Source organism: the organism of the source record quoted next, unplaced genomic scaffold (assembly GCF_019419815.1).
Source record: "Pyrus x bretschneideri cultivar Hongxiangsu unplaced genomic scaffold, Pyrus_bretschneideri_v1 Contig33, whole genome shotgun sequence".
In the NCBI taxonomy this organism is placed as follows: Eukaryota; Viridiplantae; Streptophyta; class Magnoliopsida; order Rosales; family Rosaceae; genus Pyrus; species Pyrus x bretschneideri.
The window spans coordinates 4,965,402-4,982,845 of record NW_025999646.1 but is presented as its reverse complement, the minus strand read 5'-3'; the positions used below and the strand labels follow the sequence as shown (position 1 = coordinate 4,982,845).

The 17,444-nt window shown below is 37.5% G+C and overlaps 3 protein-coding genes across 9 annotated transcripts; all 3 read left to right on the top strand.

Annotated features, from left to right (window-relative positions):
• The first annotated feature begins 4,505 nt into the window (after positions 1–4,505).
• Positions 4,506–6,792, top strand: LOC103936806. 5 transcript variants are annotated; one of them, XM_048591437.1, is made up of 3 exons: positions 4,506–4,790; positions 4,882–5,009; positions 5,522–6,153. In XM_048591437.1, the coding sequence occupies exons 1-3, from the start codon at positions 4,637–4,639 to the stop codon at positions 5,735–5,737; spliced, it is 498 nt and encodes a 165-aa protein (XP_048447394.1). In that variant the 5' UTR covers positions 4,506–4,636; the 3' UTR covers positions 5,738–6,153. The 5 variants fall into 5 exon arrangements, with proteins under 5 accessions (XP_048447394.1, XP_048447396.1, XP_048447395.1 ...); XM_048591439.1 differs by lacking the exon at positions 5,522–6,153 and adding an exon at positions 6,267–6,792 and having other exon boundaries at positions 4,508–4,790; XM_048591438.1 differs by having other exon boundaries at positions 4,508–4,790; positions 5,637–6,153.
• Positions 6,793–10,549: 3,757 nt separating this feature from the next.
• LOC103936807 (scarecrow-like protein 13) lies at positions 10,550–13,730 on the top strand. 2 transcript variants are annotated; one of them, XM_009346678.3, is made up of 2 exons: positions 10,550–10,737; positions 11,738–13,730. In XM_009346678.3, exon 2 carries the CDS (start codon positions 11,857–11,859, stop codon positions 13,483–13,485), a length of 1,629 nt encoding a protein of 542 aa, XP_009344953.2. In that variant the 5' UTR covers positions 10,550–10,737; positions 11,738–11,856; the 3' UTR covers positions 13,486–13,730. The 2 variants fall into 2 exon arrangements, with proteins under 2 accessions (XP_009344953.2, XP_009344952.2); XM_009346677.3 differs by lacking the exon at positions 10,550–10,737 and adding an exon at positions 10,801–11,489.
• Positions 13,731–14,717: 987 nt separating this feature from the next.
• On the top strand, positions 14,718–16,946 carry LOC103936810. Of its 2 annotated transcripts, none has more exons than XM_048591167.1 (6): positions 14,718–14,992; positions 15,096–15,257; positions 15,351–15,473; positions 15,602–15,733; positions 15,862–15,963; positions 16,667–16,946. In XM_048591167.1, coding segments are annotated over exons 1-5 (690 nt in total). In that variant the 5' UTR covers positions 14,718–14,721; the 3' UTR covers positions 15,864–15,963; positions 16,667–16,946. The 2 variants fall into 2 exon arrangements, with proteins under 2 accessions (XP_048447124.1, XP_048447123.1); XM_048591166.1 differs by having other exon boundaries at positions 15,602–15,752.
• Positions 16,947–17,444: the final 498 nt, after the last annotated feature.

The following is a 17,444-nucleotide window of genomic DNA, read 5'->3' as shown; positions in this document are numbered from 1 at the left end:
ATATCCTTGAATCCCATTTTATGCATATAGGTCCGTAACGTAACTTCATGAAGCTTCCTTCCTGCTTCTGGGTTAAAAATCTTGAATTCAGCAATCATGCTCTTGATGAGTTCACCACATCTTTTTCGTCCATCTTATGTAAAATTGTTCCGACAAACCGACAGAAATGTTGATTTGCTACCTGGTTATCTGCAACTATCCATCCCTGATCGTCTTCTTCATTTTCTTCAAGTAGTTGACCTACTTGAAGGACTTTTTCTTCCAATTCTTGAAACATGACTTCAAATTTTTGATATGATTTCCCATTCTTCCTTGTTTTCCATTTCCGACGTAAAGAAACAGAGAGAGTTTGAAGAGACCAACTGATGTTCTTTAATACAGTGATTGTTTATAACTCGTTTTCAAAGGGAATCACAGTGTTTTTGGTAAATCCCTACTGTAGTTGTAGTTTCATTTATTTTCTTATTTATATTTAACATTCACAAGCTTTAAAAGCAAGTGTGAGTATTATGCGTATCTTTATCATGTAAAAGTCATTGACAATATTATTGACTACTTATCATACTTTTGTTATTGACTACTTATTATGTGAAAAATATTGACTGTTACCATTTTGTTTTCATGATAGTGTTGAAAAATATTGAATAACTTAACTTAGGATCCTTCAAAAAGTCCATTTGAACAAAAGCACTTTTGATGGCCCAAAAAAAATGAAGAAAGACGTAAGTACATCACATCATACCAAATAAAGATTCACAGTCCTTCAAGAGCTATTATAAGTGACTTAGCTGCCCGGCATATTTCTAAATATTTGGTATGGTGTAGCGTACTTATAATAGCTTTTGAAGGATCGTAAATCTTTATTTGGTATGGTGTGTCGTATTTCTATCTTTTTCTATTTCTTTTGGGCCATCAAAAGTGCTTTTGTTCAAAATGGGCTTTTTTGAAGAGCCCTATGCTAAATTGTTCAACATTTTTCAACACTATCACAAAAACAATATAGTAATCGTCAATATTTTTCACATAATAAGTAGTCAATAACAAAAGTGATTATCAATGACTTATACATGATACGCATAATACTAATATAACAAAAGTAATTCTCAATGGCTTTAGACCAAGATCAATTATTTATTATTTACAAAAGGAATGTTATTACTTTTGTTATTTATTATTTAGTATTATGTGGGTAAGTCACAAATAAAGGTTCACGGTCCTTAAAGATCAATTATTTATTATTTACAAAAGGAACGTTATAGTGCTGTCAGTGTCCAGCATTATGAAGAACTTGGTCTTGTAATAGCAATAGATAAATCTTGCAAGCATATATATTGGGGTTATGATGAATCAGTCTTGTAATAGCAATGGTATGTCTTCGTTTTGCTCAATTGAGTTATGAATCAGAGTCACTAAACTGCACGTACCAGTATTTGATCATGCAATAAAATACAGTCTGGAAAGTTATTTCATGTTATCATTCCCCAACTTTAGTTAGCACTCATGTTTAGTCAGCTTGCAGCCTGCTGATACTGATGGATCATCCACGACGCCATCACCACTTCTTCCCTCAAATCCTTAATTCTAAATCGCGCAGAGAAGTAAAGCTAAATGTTGCACCTTCACACTCTCGCCAGAGCCAAGCAAGTCTTGTTCAATTATTATTATTATCATCATCATTATTATGTGTATTAGCGTTGCTTTTAAGTTTTTTCCCTAAAACTTGCTTTGGCGCCCCGGACAATGGTTTCTTAAACTTAAAACTTTAAAGCTGCGTTGGCATGACTTGTATTTTAATACGTGAAATTTAATGCAATTTTCTAATTGGGTTTGAGTTTGTCCAAACCCACTGACGTTTAATTGGGTTGGCCCAAGCCCACCGACATTTAGTTCGACTTTATAAAACAAAACTAAATCTATCTGGGTTGAGGCTTTGCCTGCCCACATTCTAACTAACCCAAATCAACTCAACCCAATCCATTTAAACAAGAAATATATTGCCATTAGGTGTCTTAATCCCACACTAACCCAAGTACTCGATCAAAAACCAAACTCTACGTGGATTCAACTTGTTCACTTCCTTTGAATTAATCTTCTTATATAATATCGATCCTCTTCTCATCTCTCGTCTATCTTTTTTCTTCCTCTCTCTCTCTCCTTAATTTGCCTGTCGCACGGAACGAAGCGCGCAGGATGGAAAGAAATAAAAGTACGCTCCAAAAATTAGAATATCTATTCGAAGAGATTGCAGAATCTATAAAGGAAGAGGTGGCTCTGATAAATAATTTGAGTCCTGAGGAAACTTATGCATCTTATTTGAAGCATTTGGCTGCTTCTACTGGAATTCTTGGAAAACTGGACTTGAAGCATTTGGCTGCTTCTACTGGAATTCTTGGAAAACTGGACTTGAAGGAGCGCCACGGCCATGCAGATCATGTGAGTGGTGACGGCAAAGAAGCATTATTGGACACGGAGGATTCATTCAGTAACTGGGTTCACGTTATCCATCCCGTTGCTGATGAGTTTGAAAGAGACTCTTCCATATCATCGGCCATGCCACCAACAACAAAGTTTAGTTCCGTGACACGGCCGGTTAGATATTGGCTTGGTTTAACAGCAGACACAATAGTGTCCGCGACAGCCGATATTCTCGTTTCGGTGACAGCCGCCATTCTTAGAATCATTCTCACCACCATACTCGATAGGGTTCGTGCACTTGACAAAATTAAAGGGATCCTTAAAGGGATCCTGAAAGAATTGGAAAAGATAAACCCAGAAATACAGGAAATCGTTACTGCCTTGGTTTGCGCGAAAGTCATGATCAAGATTGCAGAAGAAGATGAATCTGAAGTCCTCAATGGATACTTGGAGATGATAGAAGGATGTCTGCTCCAGTTCCAGGTACGTTACACATATAAAATCTATATAAATTAGGTTATACATAAGGAATATACACTTGACATTATTGTGAGCGTCTGTGTCATATTTCAAGGCGTGGACATGCAAAAGTAAGGATAATGTTAGGGATATTAACTTTTTGAACCAAATTTTTTAATTTTGTAAATCAACAACTTGGTTGTTGATAATTGAATTGTTATGTAAGTGTTGATTGAAACGTTTATTTCCTATTGCTAACACGTCATATAACTTGCAAATTTAATCTCAAAAGTTGGTATATTTACCTATAATTACTCGATGTTAAATATATGTTAATAAAGTGTATTACATTTATTTTAACATAAACAATTACAAGTCTTTAATATATATATATACTGATTTTTTTGTTATCAATGTTTGGAATTTTTTGTGCAGAAAAAATATCCGGACATCTTGGATGGGGAAATACAAGCTTCAGATGCATAAACTATATTTACAATTTTATTTCTTATTTTATATTTCTGTTAGAGGTAAATAAGAATTCTTCACCAATAGGGAAAGAATAGTACTAAACTGTAATATTAGTGATGATTTGGTTATGTTACTATCTTATTAGTCTAAACTAGTTTTTTTTTCTTTGAAAAAGTACAATTGAATTTTGTTACTGTTTGATTAGTCTAATAAATTAGTTTTTAAAAACAAGTATGATTAAATTAGTTATGAGTAGTAATTCAATTAATCTGCTTTACTTTTTTTCTTTAAATAATCTGTTAATTCCTTCATATCATGTTATGTTAGGATAGGTCCTTGGTACACCACCTCCAATTCAGAAGGTATGAGAGGAGGTAGGGGGTCAAAACATGGGTAGTGGTGGTCTCAAATCAGGAGTAGTCGGTCATGGATATTTTCCAGATCTAGGTCGGACGAATAAAGTGATTCGTCTTCTGAACCTAAGCCTTTCTCAAGGGTTTCTTACAGAGTAATCTTGATTAAAAATTTCAATCACGTCATATTTTTCAAGCGATTATTTTAGTATATGTTCACGAATTTATTTTCATGTCTTCTAAAAAGCTAGAATGAACAAGTTGAAGTGTGCCTCACTAGCTCTTAATCTCAACAATGCTTAGTGAAATACATATGCAGTATGGTCAAATAGAATTCCTCTTAACATTATTTAACATGTCATCTTTGACGATTTGAGTTGTACTTGAAATTTTCCGTTCAGTATCATCGCTTTTATACTCAAAAGGTTTTACGTGGACCTTCGGGCGCAACCAATTTATAACGTACTATAATGTAAACTTGGTTTGGTTCCAATTGTGATTTTCATGTCACTTGTTCATAGGCGAGTAATTCGTAGAGGTACACAAACTAATGTTACATACTCAACTCAAGTTATAAAATATGGATTTGTTTTTATATTTTATTAATAATACCCAAAAAGCGAGACATATAATTTCTAGTATAATACATGAAGGAAAAAAATAGCATCATGTGACAATAGTTCTTGTACAAAAAAAAAAAAAAAATTCATGGCGATGGGTTTACAGATTTGGGCTCAAAAAGTATTTATAAATGATAGCCCAAAATAATGAAAAGGCCCACCCCACCCACACTTCAAATATCCACACAGATAGTCGTCATCGTCTGCGTCGCACCGAGTGTTAGTGGGCGAGCGAGACCTGAGCTACCGAGCTCAACATAACCCGATTCTGAAGAGTGCTACAGCGTTGCTTCCGAAGTAGAAGTTGGAGAAAAGAAGATGAACACAGACATCACAGCGTCAACGAAACCCGAGTACCCGGTCATAGATCGGAACCCTCCGTTCACCACAGTCGTCGGCAACTTCAGCACCCTCGATTACTTCCGTTTCGCCACCATCACCGGCGTCTCCGTTACGGTCGGCTACCTCTCCGGTAACCCTATATCCCTTTCCGATTTTCTCGCTTTCTTCAATTAAAGCAGTAATCTTGATTAATTGAATTTTAATTTGTGTGAATTTGATAGGGATTAAGCCCGGGATTAGAGGGCCGTCAATGGTTACAGGAGGTTTGATTGGGGTAATGGGCGGATTCATGTACGCTTACCAGAACTCGGCGGGACGCCTCATGGGCTTTTTCCCCAACGACGATGAGGTAGCTCGTTACAAGAAATGAAAATGCACATTCAGTGTTCACATTTCTAGGGTTTCTCTCTAATAATCAGACTGTTCCTTTTTGTGCTGAATTCATTCATGTGCTGCTTAATCGGAAATTAAAAGTTGCGGTTTTTTGAATCTGGTGCCAATGCTGTCGTTTAAGTGTGTTTTGAAATGTCATACAACTGATAATAAAATGCTGCTGTTGTTGATATGATGCTACACAATGTAGTCCAATTAATTGGATGTTAGCTCTCTGAGTTGGAAGTATGCGGAATTTTATCGTATTGGATCACGCTTAACATGTTGTTTCCAGAGCTATGTTTTGCTTTTATGTAATTGTTGATTAAGAAGAATAGCTTCCAGTTCGGGAGAATGATCATTTACGCTTTTTTCCATTGATGATATCCTTGAATTGGTGATGATTGTCAAGCTAGAATAGAACCTTTAAAGGTCTTATAGTAAGAAAGTCTGTTTCTTGATATGCTTTTGTGATTGGCATGTGAGAAGGACAAAACTTCCATTAAGGAAAACATCATATTCACTGGAGATCAGTCAGACTTTGACAGTGCTAGTTACGTGATTTTGCTTATTGAGTTTTTGAAACTTTTGAGCCTATGTCTAGTTCAAGAGGAGACGGAAACAGGTGGAGGATGGTTTTGCAAAACAGCTGAGGGTTATAGAGTAGGAGCAGAAGGTGCACGTAAGGGTAGGAAAAGAAGCTAAGCACTAGGCTGGGAGCGTTACAGACTGATTGTTCCCTTCACACGTTTGCTGCATGATTTCCTGATCTGGACAGAGAATAGATAATGAGCTTTAATTTGGGAGGCTGATGTTTGGTATAAGGAAATGTCATGTGAAGTGCTTGAAGATGATAACCAGTTAAGGCGTCGTTTCTAATGCAGATATTGCTATTCGATTGTTATTTTTTTAACCTAGGCTTGTATGTGTTCTGTTTGTATAACTTGTAGCATGCACAAGCCCATACTAACATGTCTTCTCTCTTTGATTATTCACCTGTAGTTATTTGGTTTGGATGTATGCAAAGTGATTATGTATGGCTGACTTTATACAAAGTCCATATCCATGGTGGAGATTAGGCTTTGTAATTGTAAAGTTAAAAGCACAAATATTTATATCCACCATTGGCTTTGTAAATTTAAGTAGAAATGTGTGTAGGTTTTAATCTTGGCTCTGATATGATTTGGACCCGAACTGCTCCATGCAAATGTTGATGCACCTTGGTTGCATTCAGCTAGGTCTGCAGCAGCACCTTAGGGTTCCGAGTCATCAAGTTGATAACCTGAAGATGCCGTGATTTTGAGTTCTCTGGCAACCTTTCTCTTTAATGGTCTCGGAGAAACCTAACCTCCGTTACAAGAGTGTTTGTCGTGGTCTCCCGTCGTCCTTCGTCCCCCGTCTCCATCTCCATATCCAATTTTTCTTTTCCATATCCACTAATCTCACCAGCAGCAGCAGCCGCAGGAGTCATCAAAGTCTGGAGGGATCCATGAACAGTTGGAACAAAGACTGAGCGACTTCAATGTTACTATCGGACGGTTGATCGTTTTCCATTGAGTAAATAATAAAGGACCCACGTTGGAACGCCAATATCTCAATTCAATAGTGTTTTGAAACGCGGTTGGAGTGTGGACCCGCGTAACACGTTGGATCCGGTGGGCGGCACTTACCGATTCTTCATTCAACTACCTTCAAGGCTTCAAGCATAAATGCTGTAAATTATGCAAGTGTTAATTAATTAATCATTATTTCATTTTATATGTCGCTGTCTTATTTTTATAAAATTGTGATTAAAGAAGAATGTTGATCTCATCCCACTTCCCACGAGCACCCGCACCAAGCAAAGTCATGGTCGGAGTAGGTAAACAGAAACTCCTCCACCCACTTCCATACAAATTACAAAAGGTATTTCCTAATTAAATATCAAATATTTACATTTTCCTTCTATCTTTTTGGAAGCTTCCTTTTATGTGTTACGATCACTTTGAGATTAGGACAAAATCTTAATCGACACTCATATCATGTATGTCATATTTAACGTCTCTTAACAGTGGCTTCCATGAATATGTATTACTCGCATTTACATTTTATGTGACGATTAATGTTAGCACAACTCTTATAATATTAGTGAAGGCATGAGCAAGCTAGCTAGCTAAGAGAGATAAGAGAAATATTAGAGGACCTTACAAATGTTTGGCATACTGTTCCTAGTAAGTTTATCCCCTTCTTATGATTTATAGCAGTTAAAAGTGAATCTCATCACTCGTGTTAACTGACACATTTTATACACCGATGCTTTTTTTTTTTTTTTTTTTTTTTTAATCATACATGCATATGGTGTTGCTTATTTTTAATCTTTAAATTGAATCAACCGGAAAAAAAAAAAAATTAATAGACATAAATAAACAACAACATGCAAAAGGAGAAAGAATATACACCAACATTTTTCCACGTGGTTTAGACAAAAAAAAAAGGACATATCTTAAGGCGTGTTAAAGAAAGGCCATGGCAATTAGGAAGGACAATCCATCCTAATCTTACAACGCAAAGTCCAAATCTTCACGTGCCATGCAATGACTGGTCCCCCCATCAACTCATTCATTAATTTATACCCGAGCAAAAAAATTTCAGTGTTGCTATCCGATACGTTAAGATGGATTTCATTTCATTACCATTGGAATTATGTACCAGTATTAGGCTGAAACAAGAAATGAAATGTCATAAAAGAAAACCCTAGCAGCGAGAGAGGAAAAAACCTACCCCCGCCGACTCCAGCCCTTGATGTTGGGGTCAATGGCCATCCTTCTTAATTCCTTCCTTCTCTTTCTTTTTTTGTTTGTTTTTAGTAGTGGTCACTCACTCGCTTTGTCAATGAGAGTCTTTGTGTTTGTGGTTGTGGGTCACTCTCTCATTGTAAGAAGGAGAGCTTTTGTAGCAATTATGACTTATAGCTTAACCTCGAATCTTAGAACGATAATTGTTCTTCAAATATGAGGTGATGATTTTGTGGCTTGTGCACTTGGTAAGGATTATGCAGAAGAAGCTCAACGTTTGTTGGAGGTGACTTAAGCAGAGTTTTTTCCCACAATTACAAGACCATCAAAGGGGTTTGCGATCTTTCTCTTATATATGAGGTCGTTCCAATGGTTTGATTGATTCACAGTCATGTTTTTGTGTCGTTGCAAAGTTTTCAGGTAATGGTACGTGTTTACCTTGTGTGTCTTGACGGTGTAGGTCTGGCTTGTAAGGTTTAGGCCTTATGAGCTTATCTTTCTTGCTAGTTAGGTGTAGTCTCTTGTGGTTGAAGAATCATACATCCAAGGAATTTGTTTTGTTTTGATTGTGGTTTTGTTATTTGTTCGCCTGACAAAAGACTATGAGTACATCTATTCCCATAGCAAGGCTTCTTTGTCGACAGTGCATCGTCCCTTGCCATTTCATCATAAAGAGATGCAAGGTTTATCCTCATGGACATTATCTTTCCATTTGTTTAGATGTGATTACGTGAGGCTTATATACTATAATATGTAAGGAGATAATAATGTTATATTTATAACGTATAATATGTGGACTCGTACACCGACATATCCTCAGAGTATTTCGCGAAAAATGTGGACTCTGAATATTTTATGCAACTCCCATAAGGTACGTAGTCTTAAAGAGATTCCTAATCCTAATCATATTGGTTTCATCAATTGGGATCAATAAAAACCATTATCTTGACGAGTACTCGCTTTTGTCTTTTTTTCTTAATTAATTAGACTTAACTTTAAAAATGGTTTATCTGTCTGATTGGCTAGTTTCAGTACCACCTGCACGCATTAAGAAAATCCAAACCTAATTATGTTTTTAATCTTTTCTTGATAAATTATAATTAGGGTTTTGGAGGCTAACATGTTCAGCACCGGGCTCCGAATAACAGCAGATCTTTTGTTCGTTGGAGTGGAGTTCAAGACGCTGATACATTTTAATCATTTTTTAATTTGCAGTTAAAAAACGTTGGTTGAAAGCTTTAAACAGAAACAAAATACTGAGCAAAGGGCACCAAATGGGAAAGTTCGAAGAATGTGGGGCGTGGCAACCTTCCAGGCAAAAGCCCTGCTTATAACATGGCCCTTCTTCTCCCACTATATTTACGAGAATGACATTTGACCGTTCTGTCCCGAGGGTCCCAACCCCGAAAGTCTCCAAACCATACCATGCAACTTCCAAGTGGACGCGAATCGACTGAAACCGCCCATGGTTTTTGTCTCACTTAACTCTCATCGATGAGCGGCTTACCGTTTTTAGTTAATACTGTTAGCCTTTGCTTCTTTAATTGCATAAGATTCTACAAAATATCACATCAATATATTATATTCTTATACAGTACGGTAATTTTTCATAAACATTTTACGTTGTATAAAATTAGTCATGTATATTATTATTAGCATTCAGAGAATGAATATACTTGTTGCTTAATTTGTATTTTGATTTACGAGATAGCAGTTAATTAGTCTATTTTTACGAAGTGTACATGTTAAAAGTTAATTTATTTTACAACAATACATGTTATTTCAATTAAGCTTATATAGCTTGCACAAACCTCTTACACACATAAACAAAATAACAAATATTAGACAAGTATTTGGACTCAAATAACCTAATACATTTGACTCCTTTGGATAATATATATAGTAAAGCCCACTTGTCTCAATTAATAAGAGAGTTGTTTATTTATTTCATCCGAAAATTGTCTCCAACTAGATTGTTTCTTAATCATCATAACATATATAGAACCAAAAAGCCGAGTAGTGACCCTATATATAAACAATAGAGAATCAATATTTGTTCTTTTATTTGGTTAAAAAATTTAAAGAATTAACGGTTCAAAACTCTTATGCATACCATGCTCCAGTGCATGGTAGAAAAATTCAAAGTTTTCTCTCTCGTCTTCTTCCAACTTTCATGATGGATGAAAATCCTTGCAAATTATTTATCTTGTTTCGTATTAAATATGTACAATGATATTAGCAGTCAAGTTTGAGTCTTTGAGATGTTTTCCAATCGTGAATAGTTAACCCATAATTAACAAGACCAAACGAAGAAGACTCAAGTATATATGATTATTTCCTTAGCTCATTTTAAGACGATTAAACCGCACGTTGGATCAATGATTTAAGTTTATCAAATGAAAACTTAATAAGATGAGATTAGAGTAATCCAAGTTCATGATATGTGTGTGTGTATATAGGCCCTAAATCCTGTCTTAAATACGCTTTGACTGTAATTAAAAGTCTACAAAGTACGGTAGTCCATTCTCCGTTCATCAATAGTTCTCTCTTTCTTAGTTTTCTACTCCGCTTGCCTGCACTCGGGCATCCCAACCCCTGACCACACGTCGCGACGACGTTGTTCATGCGAAGAAGGTTAATTTCGTCATTTCGTACCACAACTCAAAACATGTACACGGTCGTCCAAAAGTTCTACTTAAAGGGGTGATCTTGTAATTAACTCTAAACGCAGTGGCCTTTGTTTCTCAGACACAACTATAAAAAATCTACAGAGTCGCAGCACATGGTTCTAGCATGACAGAAGGATTCCTCTCTGCCTGCCGCCTGAACAAGAGGAATCTGAAGGCCTTTCGTTAAGGTTTTGCCGACCCACCAATCCCAGCTGACCTGAGCTGACTAATCCAGCTGAGACTTGTCTTCTTTGTGATTAAGGTAAGCTTTCATTAATTTCGACAAATTTCTTGTTTATGAATCATGGGTTCGGATTAAGAACGTTTGTTATGACTTGGGTGTTTGTTCTTCTGAGGATTTTAAGGTCTAGATTTAAACTTTTGTTGGATTACTTCATGAGAACATGAGTTTCTGTTGGAATTTTTTAGAGGTGGATTTGTTTCACTGATTGAATTCTAATTTGGCGTCTGCAAATGGGAATTAAAAAAATTTACCATGTTTTTTGTCGCTATTATCTGCCTGAATTGTTTTATGTTCAATAATTTGTGAAATTATTTTATTTGAGTGCCATTTTTGTTGTTCCGAGATCAATTCATTTGAAGAAATCAAACGATTTGGGAATTTAATAACTTTTTAGCTGTTAAAGTACCTTTCCTCTCTGCCCGGATAATATATTATCTTGTTCTCCAAAAAAAAAAAAAAAATACCTTTCTTTTTTGTAGTAATTAATTAGTTAATTTTACTTCAAATTATAAGATAATAAGGAAAAGTTGAATTAGATAATTGCAAAAATGAATTTTAACTAAATTGAAAAACGCGGTTCGACGACCGTGTGCTCAGAAATTACGCGTTTTACTGTTTGTTGGTCTGGGGATGTTGGAGGAGAAATTAGTAGGTAATTAGAATAGTGGGGCTGTGCTGGTTAGGTTTCACCTGCTGAGTGCTTTTTGTTTTCGGGTAGAGAAAAGATGTAGAAGCCTGATTTATCTATGGCGGAGTTACGTGTTTGGTAGGTGAGTTTTCAGTTCCGACCTTCCGACCTTCCGAGTATCTAAATAAAAGGGCGAGTTTTGTTGTTGTAGTGGTTTTAAGGATCATATTTTGCTTCTATGGTATTCAATTTTGTTGTTGTCAGGTGCTGATTGGTGATCAATCTCGCATCTCTTGCCCATAATCTTTCGTTTAAGAACATATTTTGTTTGTGACCAAGCTTCTGCTTTTCTTGGTGTTTAGTTAACATAAACTTATCTCCTATGTGCAGACTTGGCGGTTCTGGTGACTTTTCTTCCAAAGATCTAACAGAGGGGCGATCAAGTCAAGTTTTAGGAACATAAGGTGAGAATTATTCTCTGGGTTGGGTCAATCATTTCATTTCGTTAGATGAAAACATCTCAGCAACACCGAGGTGTGGCTAGTATCCATCACAAGCTGTACCACCCGCCTGTGCAGCAGATAGATGCCTACGGGTACCAGATTTTGGAAAACAGTGTGTTTCCGGATACTGGTAGCCAAGGAAACAATGTTTCCTTTCAAACCTGCAAGGATGGCGAGGAGCAGTTTTTTACCCTGGAATCATCTCCGGCCACTGCCTTTGTAACCTGTGATTCCCCTTCTGCTGTTAGTAGCTTGTCTAACAAGAGTCCATTTTCACCGCAAGGTTCTCACTCGTGCTTGTCTGATCAGCACCATTCGTCCGGCAACAATTATGGATCACCAACAAGTGGGTGCTCCGTAGTTGAGGATGACAACGAGTTCAAGTACAGGCTCAGGGAAGTGGAAGTTTCATTGCTAGGGCCCGACTCGGATATTGTTGATAGCCACTTTTGTTGTCACAAGAGTGGTATGGCAAGGTGGAGCCAGAGTCAAATAGCCACAATGATACCTAAGTTAAACCTAAAAGATGTTCTCTTGTACTGTGCACACGCGATATCCGAAGACGATTTATACACTGCAACAAGCTGGATGGAAGTTTTGGGGCAAATGGTGTCAGTCTCTGGGGAGCCAATGCAGAGATTGGGGGCTTACATGTTGGAAGGTCTTAGAGCAAAGTTGGAAAGATCGGGGAGTTTAATCTACAAAGCCCTAAAATGTGAAGTTCCTACAAGCTCGCAACTTATGTCATACATGTCTGTCCTCTATGATATCTGCCCATATTGGAAGTTTGCTTACGTGTCTGCAAATGTAGTCATTCGGGAAGCGTTGGAGAATGAGCCAATAATCCACATAATTGATTTTCAGATTGCACAGGGCAGTCAGTGGGTTCCCCTCATCCAAGATCTAGCTCGCCGGCCCGGTGGCCCCCCATGTATCCGGATCACAGGTGTTGATGATACTCAATCAGCCCATGCTCGTGGCGGGGGACTTCATATTGTGGGGGAGAGGCTTTCAAAGCTTGCGGCGTCATGCAATGTGCCATTTGAGTTTAATGCCGCAGCCAGGTGTGGTTCTCAGGTTGAACTTCATAATCTCAGGATTCAACCAGGGGAAGCTATAGCGGTTAATTTTCCATACGTGTTGCACCACATGCCCGATGAGAGTGTGAGCACTGAGAATCACAGAGATCGTTTGTTAAGGCTGGTTAAGAGTTTATCGCCCAAAGTTATGACACTTGTGGAACAAGAATCCATCACCAACACTTCCCCATTCTTCTCAAGGTTTAGTGAAATGGTAGATTATTATACAGCAATGTTTGAATCAATTGATGTGGCTCGGCCAAGAGACGACAAACAGAGGATCAACGCAGAGGCGCACTGTGTGGCTAGAGACATCGTGAACATGGTTGCTTGTGAAGGGGCCGAGAGGGTGGAACGCCATGAACTTTTCGGGAAGTGGAGATCAAGGCTAATGATGGATGGATTTACTCAATACCCTCTGAGTCCTAAAGTGACGGCAGCTATCAGGATTCTGTTGAAGGAATATAACGAGAACTTCAGAATTCAAGAAGCAGACGGGGCTCTCTACCTCGGTTGGAAGCAAAGAGCTATGGTAACATCTTCCGCATGGAGGTGAACCGGAAGGTGACCGCAAAACACTGTAAAACTTCTGTGCTCGTATTGTTTTATGACGCTTAGAGCATCAAGGACTGATTGTGTAAGTTTTTGTAGGATCTAGATTTTTGAGCTTTCTTGCAAGAGTTCCTAGTTTTAGGCACAAACGTGAATCTCGAACTTTGGTGTTGTAAAAATGTTGGCCTTGCAAAGAAAGCGAATAGCTCTCACTTTTACTGTAATTTTACCTTTCTCATGCTTGTTGCATTGCGTTATCTTTTTTGGCTTTTCACCATACAGAAAGTGCCATCATTTGTGTAAACTATTTGAAGATTGCCTTTTTAATTTTTATCTACTAGGCTTCTAGTTAAACATCAGTATGTAAACTCGGGAGCCGTGCGAGCTCAAGTGAGATGGTAGGCAATTCCCAGCAAAGCTTTTACTCTTCAAAAGGATGAGGCTGCTTGTGTGTATTAGGAGTTAGGCTAAATTTATGTTACCCAATGTGTTTGGCTCGAGTCTCACCATGCGTGAGATTGTATTAGGCTTAAGGGATTTCGAGCACTAAATTTTGTGAAAATGAGTAACGGCGTAACTTATCTGATCCGTGCTACGAGAAATGTGATTCAAATTTGGGTATAGAGATGAAATAGTTTTAATTAATTTGACTAAAACCACATTTGCCAATAAATTTATTTTACTTGTAAAAGACGAAATTAAATTAAACAAAACATGAATTAATCATACCGATTACACGGTAAAAGCGACCACTTGGTAACTCCCCGGCCGGAAAATACGGTTATTAACCCCGCAATAACCAAAAACATTTTGTCAAAAAAATAAAAAGAAAAGAAAAACACCCGCACTGCGATTCGATTCCATGATAAATCAGATGCAGAAGTTGCTGCGTACTGAATTGTGATCACGATGAAAGTCCAGGTGATCAATCACAATGCTTTCCTCGCACGCATATTAATTTCACTGAAGGTAAATTTTAATTTGTTTAATCGCATGTTAATTTTAGGTTTATAATTTAATTTTCATTCATATATTATATAATATTATTCGTTTTTCTGTATTGATCCAAGAAAAATTATGGAAACAAAATTGAGGGGTAAAAAATTAATCTGAAAATTTGGTTGTCGTATGGATTTCAGATAAAGTAGCAAAACTTGCTTGAAGAATTGGGGAGTCCGTTACCAACGGCTTTTGAACAGCAATGGAGGAGTTGTCGTTGGATAGATCGGAGTTGCGCAGAATGCAGAGAGAGCAAGAGCGGGAACGACGTCGCGTAAGGGACAGGGAGAGGAGGCAGTCTATGACCATTGAACAGAGAGAACGACATCTGGCTCGTCGTCGTAGGAACTATCAACTTAGACGACTGAGAGCTGAAAATGCTAAAGCAGGGGATTTCCCATCACAGCAAATAAGCAATGAACATGATGCAGCATTATCAGAAGGGAACAGTTACGTCCGGGAAGTTACTCGGCTCGAAAACCCGACCACGGAACGTCTGCAGTACTCCCAATGTAAGTGTGTTTTTGTAACTGCGTTGCCATTTTGCATATTCAAAGTTACTGGCCGTGCGACAGCCATACTAAAAAATTTGTCGCATTTAAAATGTGGTAACAGGTTTGGAGGCTGCAGCTTCTAGATCGTCTAATTTCTCAAAACGGTTGCGTTTGAGTCATATAAGGCGGCTTGCGCGGTCGTTGAATCATTTAGGCGGCGAGGTTATTGGTAATCACCAAATTGTAGCGGACGTGATTCGAAAGGGTGATAGTAATGCTTCTTGTAAGTTTGATAGTGTTATGTTAACTGCAATGTAGAATTTTAGTTAAGCAGTAACTTAATTGTTTATGATCTTTAATTTTTAATATCAAATAGGTTTCCGAATTGGCGATTTTGATTCCGGGAGGCTTCCAAATGGACTGCGTTTCAATCGAGTTAAACGTCTTGCACGATCAATAAATTCTTCTATGAATGAGGCTTCTGTTAATGGCCCAAAAGGTACTAAACAGAAAGTAGATGAAAGTCTGTTAGTCATTCATTTTTCAGTAGCCTAATGCATGTTAGGAACACACTAAATGTTTACCTTGTCCATGTAATTGTTACTGAGTCTTGCACCTCTGGTCCAGTTGAACAGATTCCGTCTGCAGAAGAGATTAGAGCAATTGGTGATGATAAGCCTAAATTTGGACATAGTATTGATGTTAGAGGAGACGTAGAAGGACCTAACATGGATGGTAATTCTCAGCTGCATTTTCAATGTGCGTAAATAAAGCAATGGTTGGTATTTTTGTACGCTTTTTTGCTGTTGTTGTTGTTGTTGTTGTTGATTTTGTACCAGAGAATTCCTCATTGGTGTGGTCAATGAGATTTTGTTGTCCCATTTCAGGATAAACTCCCCCTTGCGTACTAATGTCAGGACGTGAACTTTAATCACACACAATAAATGGACTTTACGCAGCTCTTCTCTACAGATTTTTAGTGAAGACTAGTAAGTTGGAAACTATTCATCTGTTTTTTCTTGCATTCATGTCTATTGGTACTCTATAAAAGATTAACTTTTTAAGTTTAGAAGATAAAATGGACTTTAATTCTCCACAACAGAACACGGGAATATGTATTCTGTGTCTGTTATCATTGGTCTACATATACAGGCTATGTTACTTCATCGTCAAGTTGTTATTATCTCCTCTCATTACTTAAAATGAAAGGGTCAGTTAAGCGTGACATTAAGATTGATTACCCCTTCTTTAGTCGAATACACACATTTGTCTCAGTCAGCATGAGATAACTAGGCAGTGGACTTGAAGATGCCGGAAGCCATTGATGATCAGCACACAGTAAATAGTGGAGTCGATAGAAATTAAGCCTTGATTTTAGTTGATTGATGGCTTATAGTAATGGTTGATTGTCGTTTGCCATGCAACTCGATTCAAGTTTTCACCCTTATCATCCCATTCTAATGCCTTTGCCACCCACGGCATGGTATAACTATTTAGAGTTGTTTAGGAGATCCATGCCCATGGCAACGAACTTCAGAGAGTTTTGAAGCTACATTATTTTTCAGGCTTCCCAGCTTATAGTTTTATGTCTTTTGTTTCGTCTAACATGCTTTTAAGGAAACAAGAAAAAGTAGTGTCAGGAAAAATATGCAGGACTGATCGTTTGTTTTAACTTTTCGTTTATATTTCAAGATTGTACGACAGAGAAAGCTAACAGGATGAGGAAAGCTTGTTGGATTCAGAAAACTTGCTGGCAAGGCTCGCCGATCTCTTCAAACAATTCCTCGTAGTCGGAAAATCCACGAGCTAGAGTTATGTTTTGCTGCGCTGCTGCTGGCAGATTTTGATCAGAGAAGGAAGATAACATATTTCATGAGGGTCTTGAAATAGGACGATACTTGTAGACTGCATTGTCAATGAATTAATTTATACTGATTTACTCATAAGAAGTTCTTTCGGGGGTTTTTATTCAGGTTTCTTGTTGATATTTTGATCAAGTTTTACTGTTCAGTATGTGTTTTTTCAGGTTACAAACCCTATTTGTTTTCTCAGCCTTGCTTTTTAAGGTTGCACACAACTATTTGTTCTCTGCCTTCGTATATATTGCCACCTTGTCACGTTTTCTCGTTGGGTCAAAGTATGAACAAGGATTTCTCATCTTGCACTGCATGTTCCGGAATTGGAAGTCGATCACATACTACATCGGATTAATTTTCCCATATTGCACTACATGATTGCTTCAGATACTGCATAATATCATTCCATGTGCGGGAAAGTTTTTCTTTAAAAACAGAGCTCAATTTGACCCAAACAGCGTTGAAGGCCAAAGGGATCCCCATAGACTAGTTACTGTGCATGGTTGATCTAATAGCCGGTTGACGATGCTGTTGTTGAAAAATTTGCATACATTTTGTTTGTTATTCTGTTTAAAAGTGTGTAAAGGAAAAACAGTGCGCAAAATCACATCCTT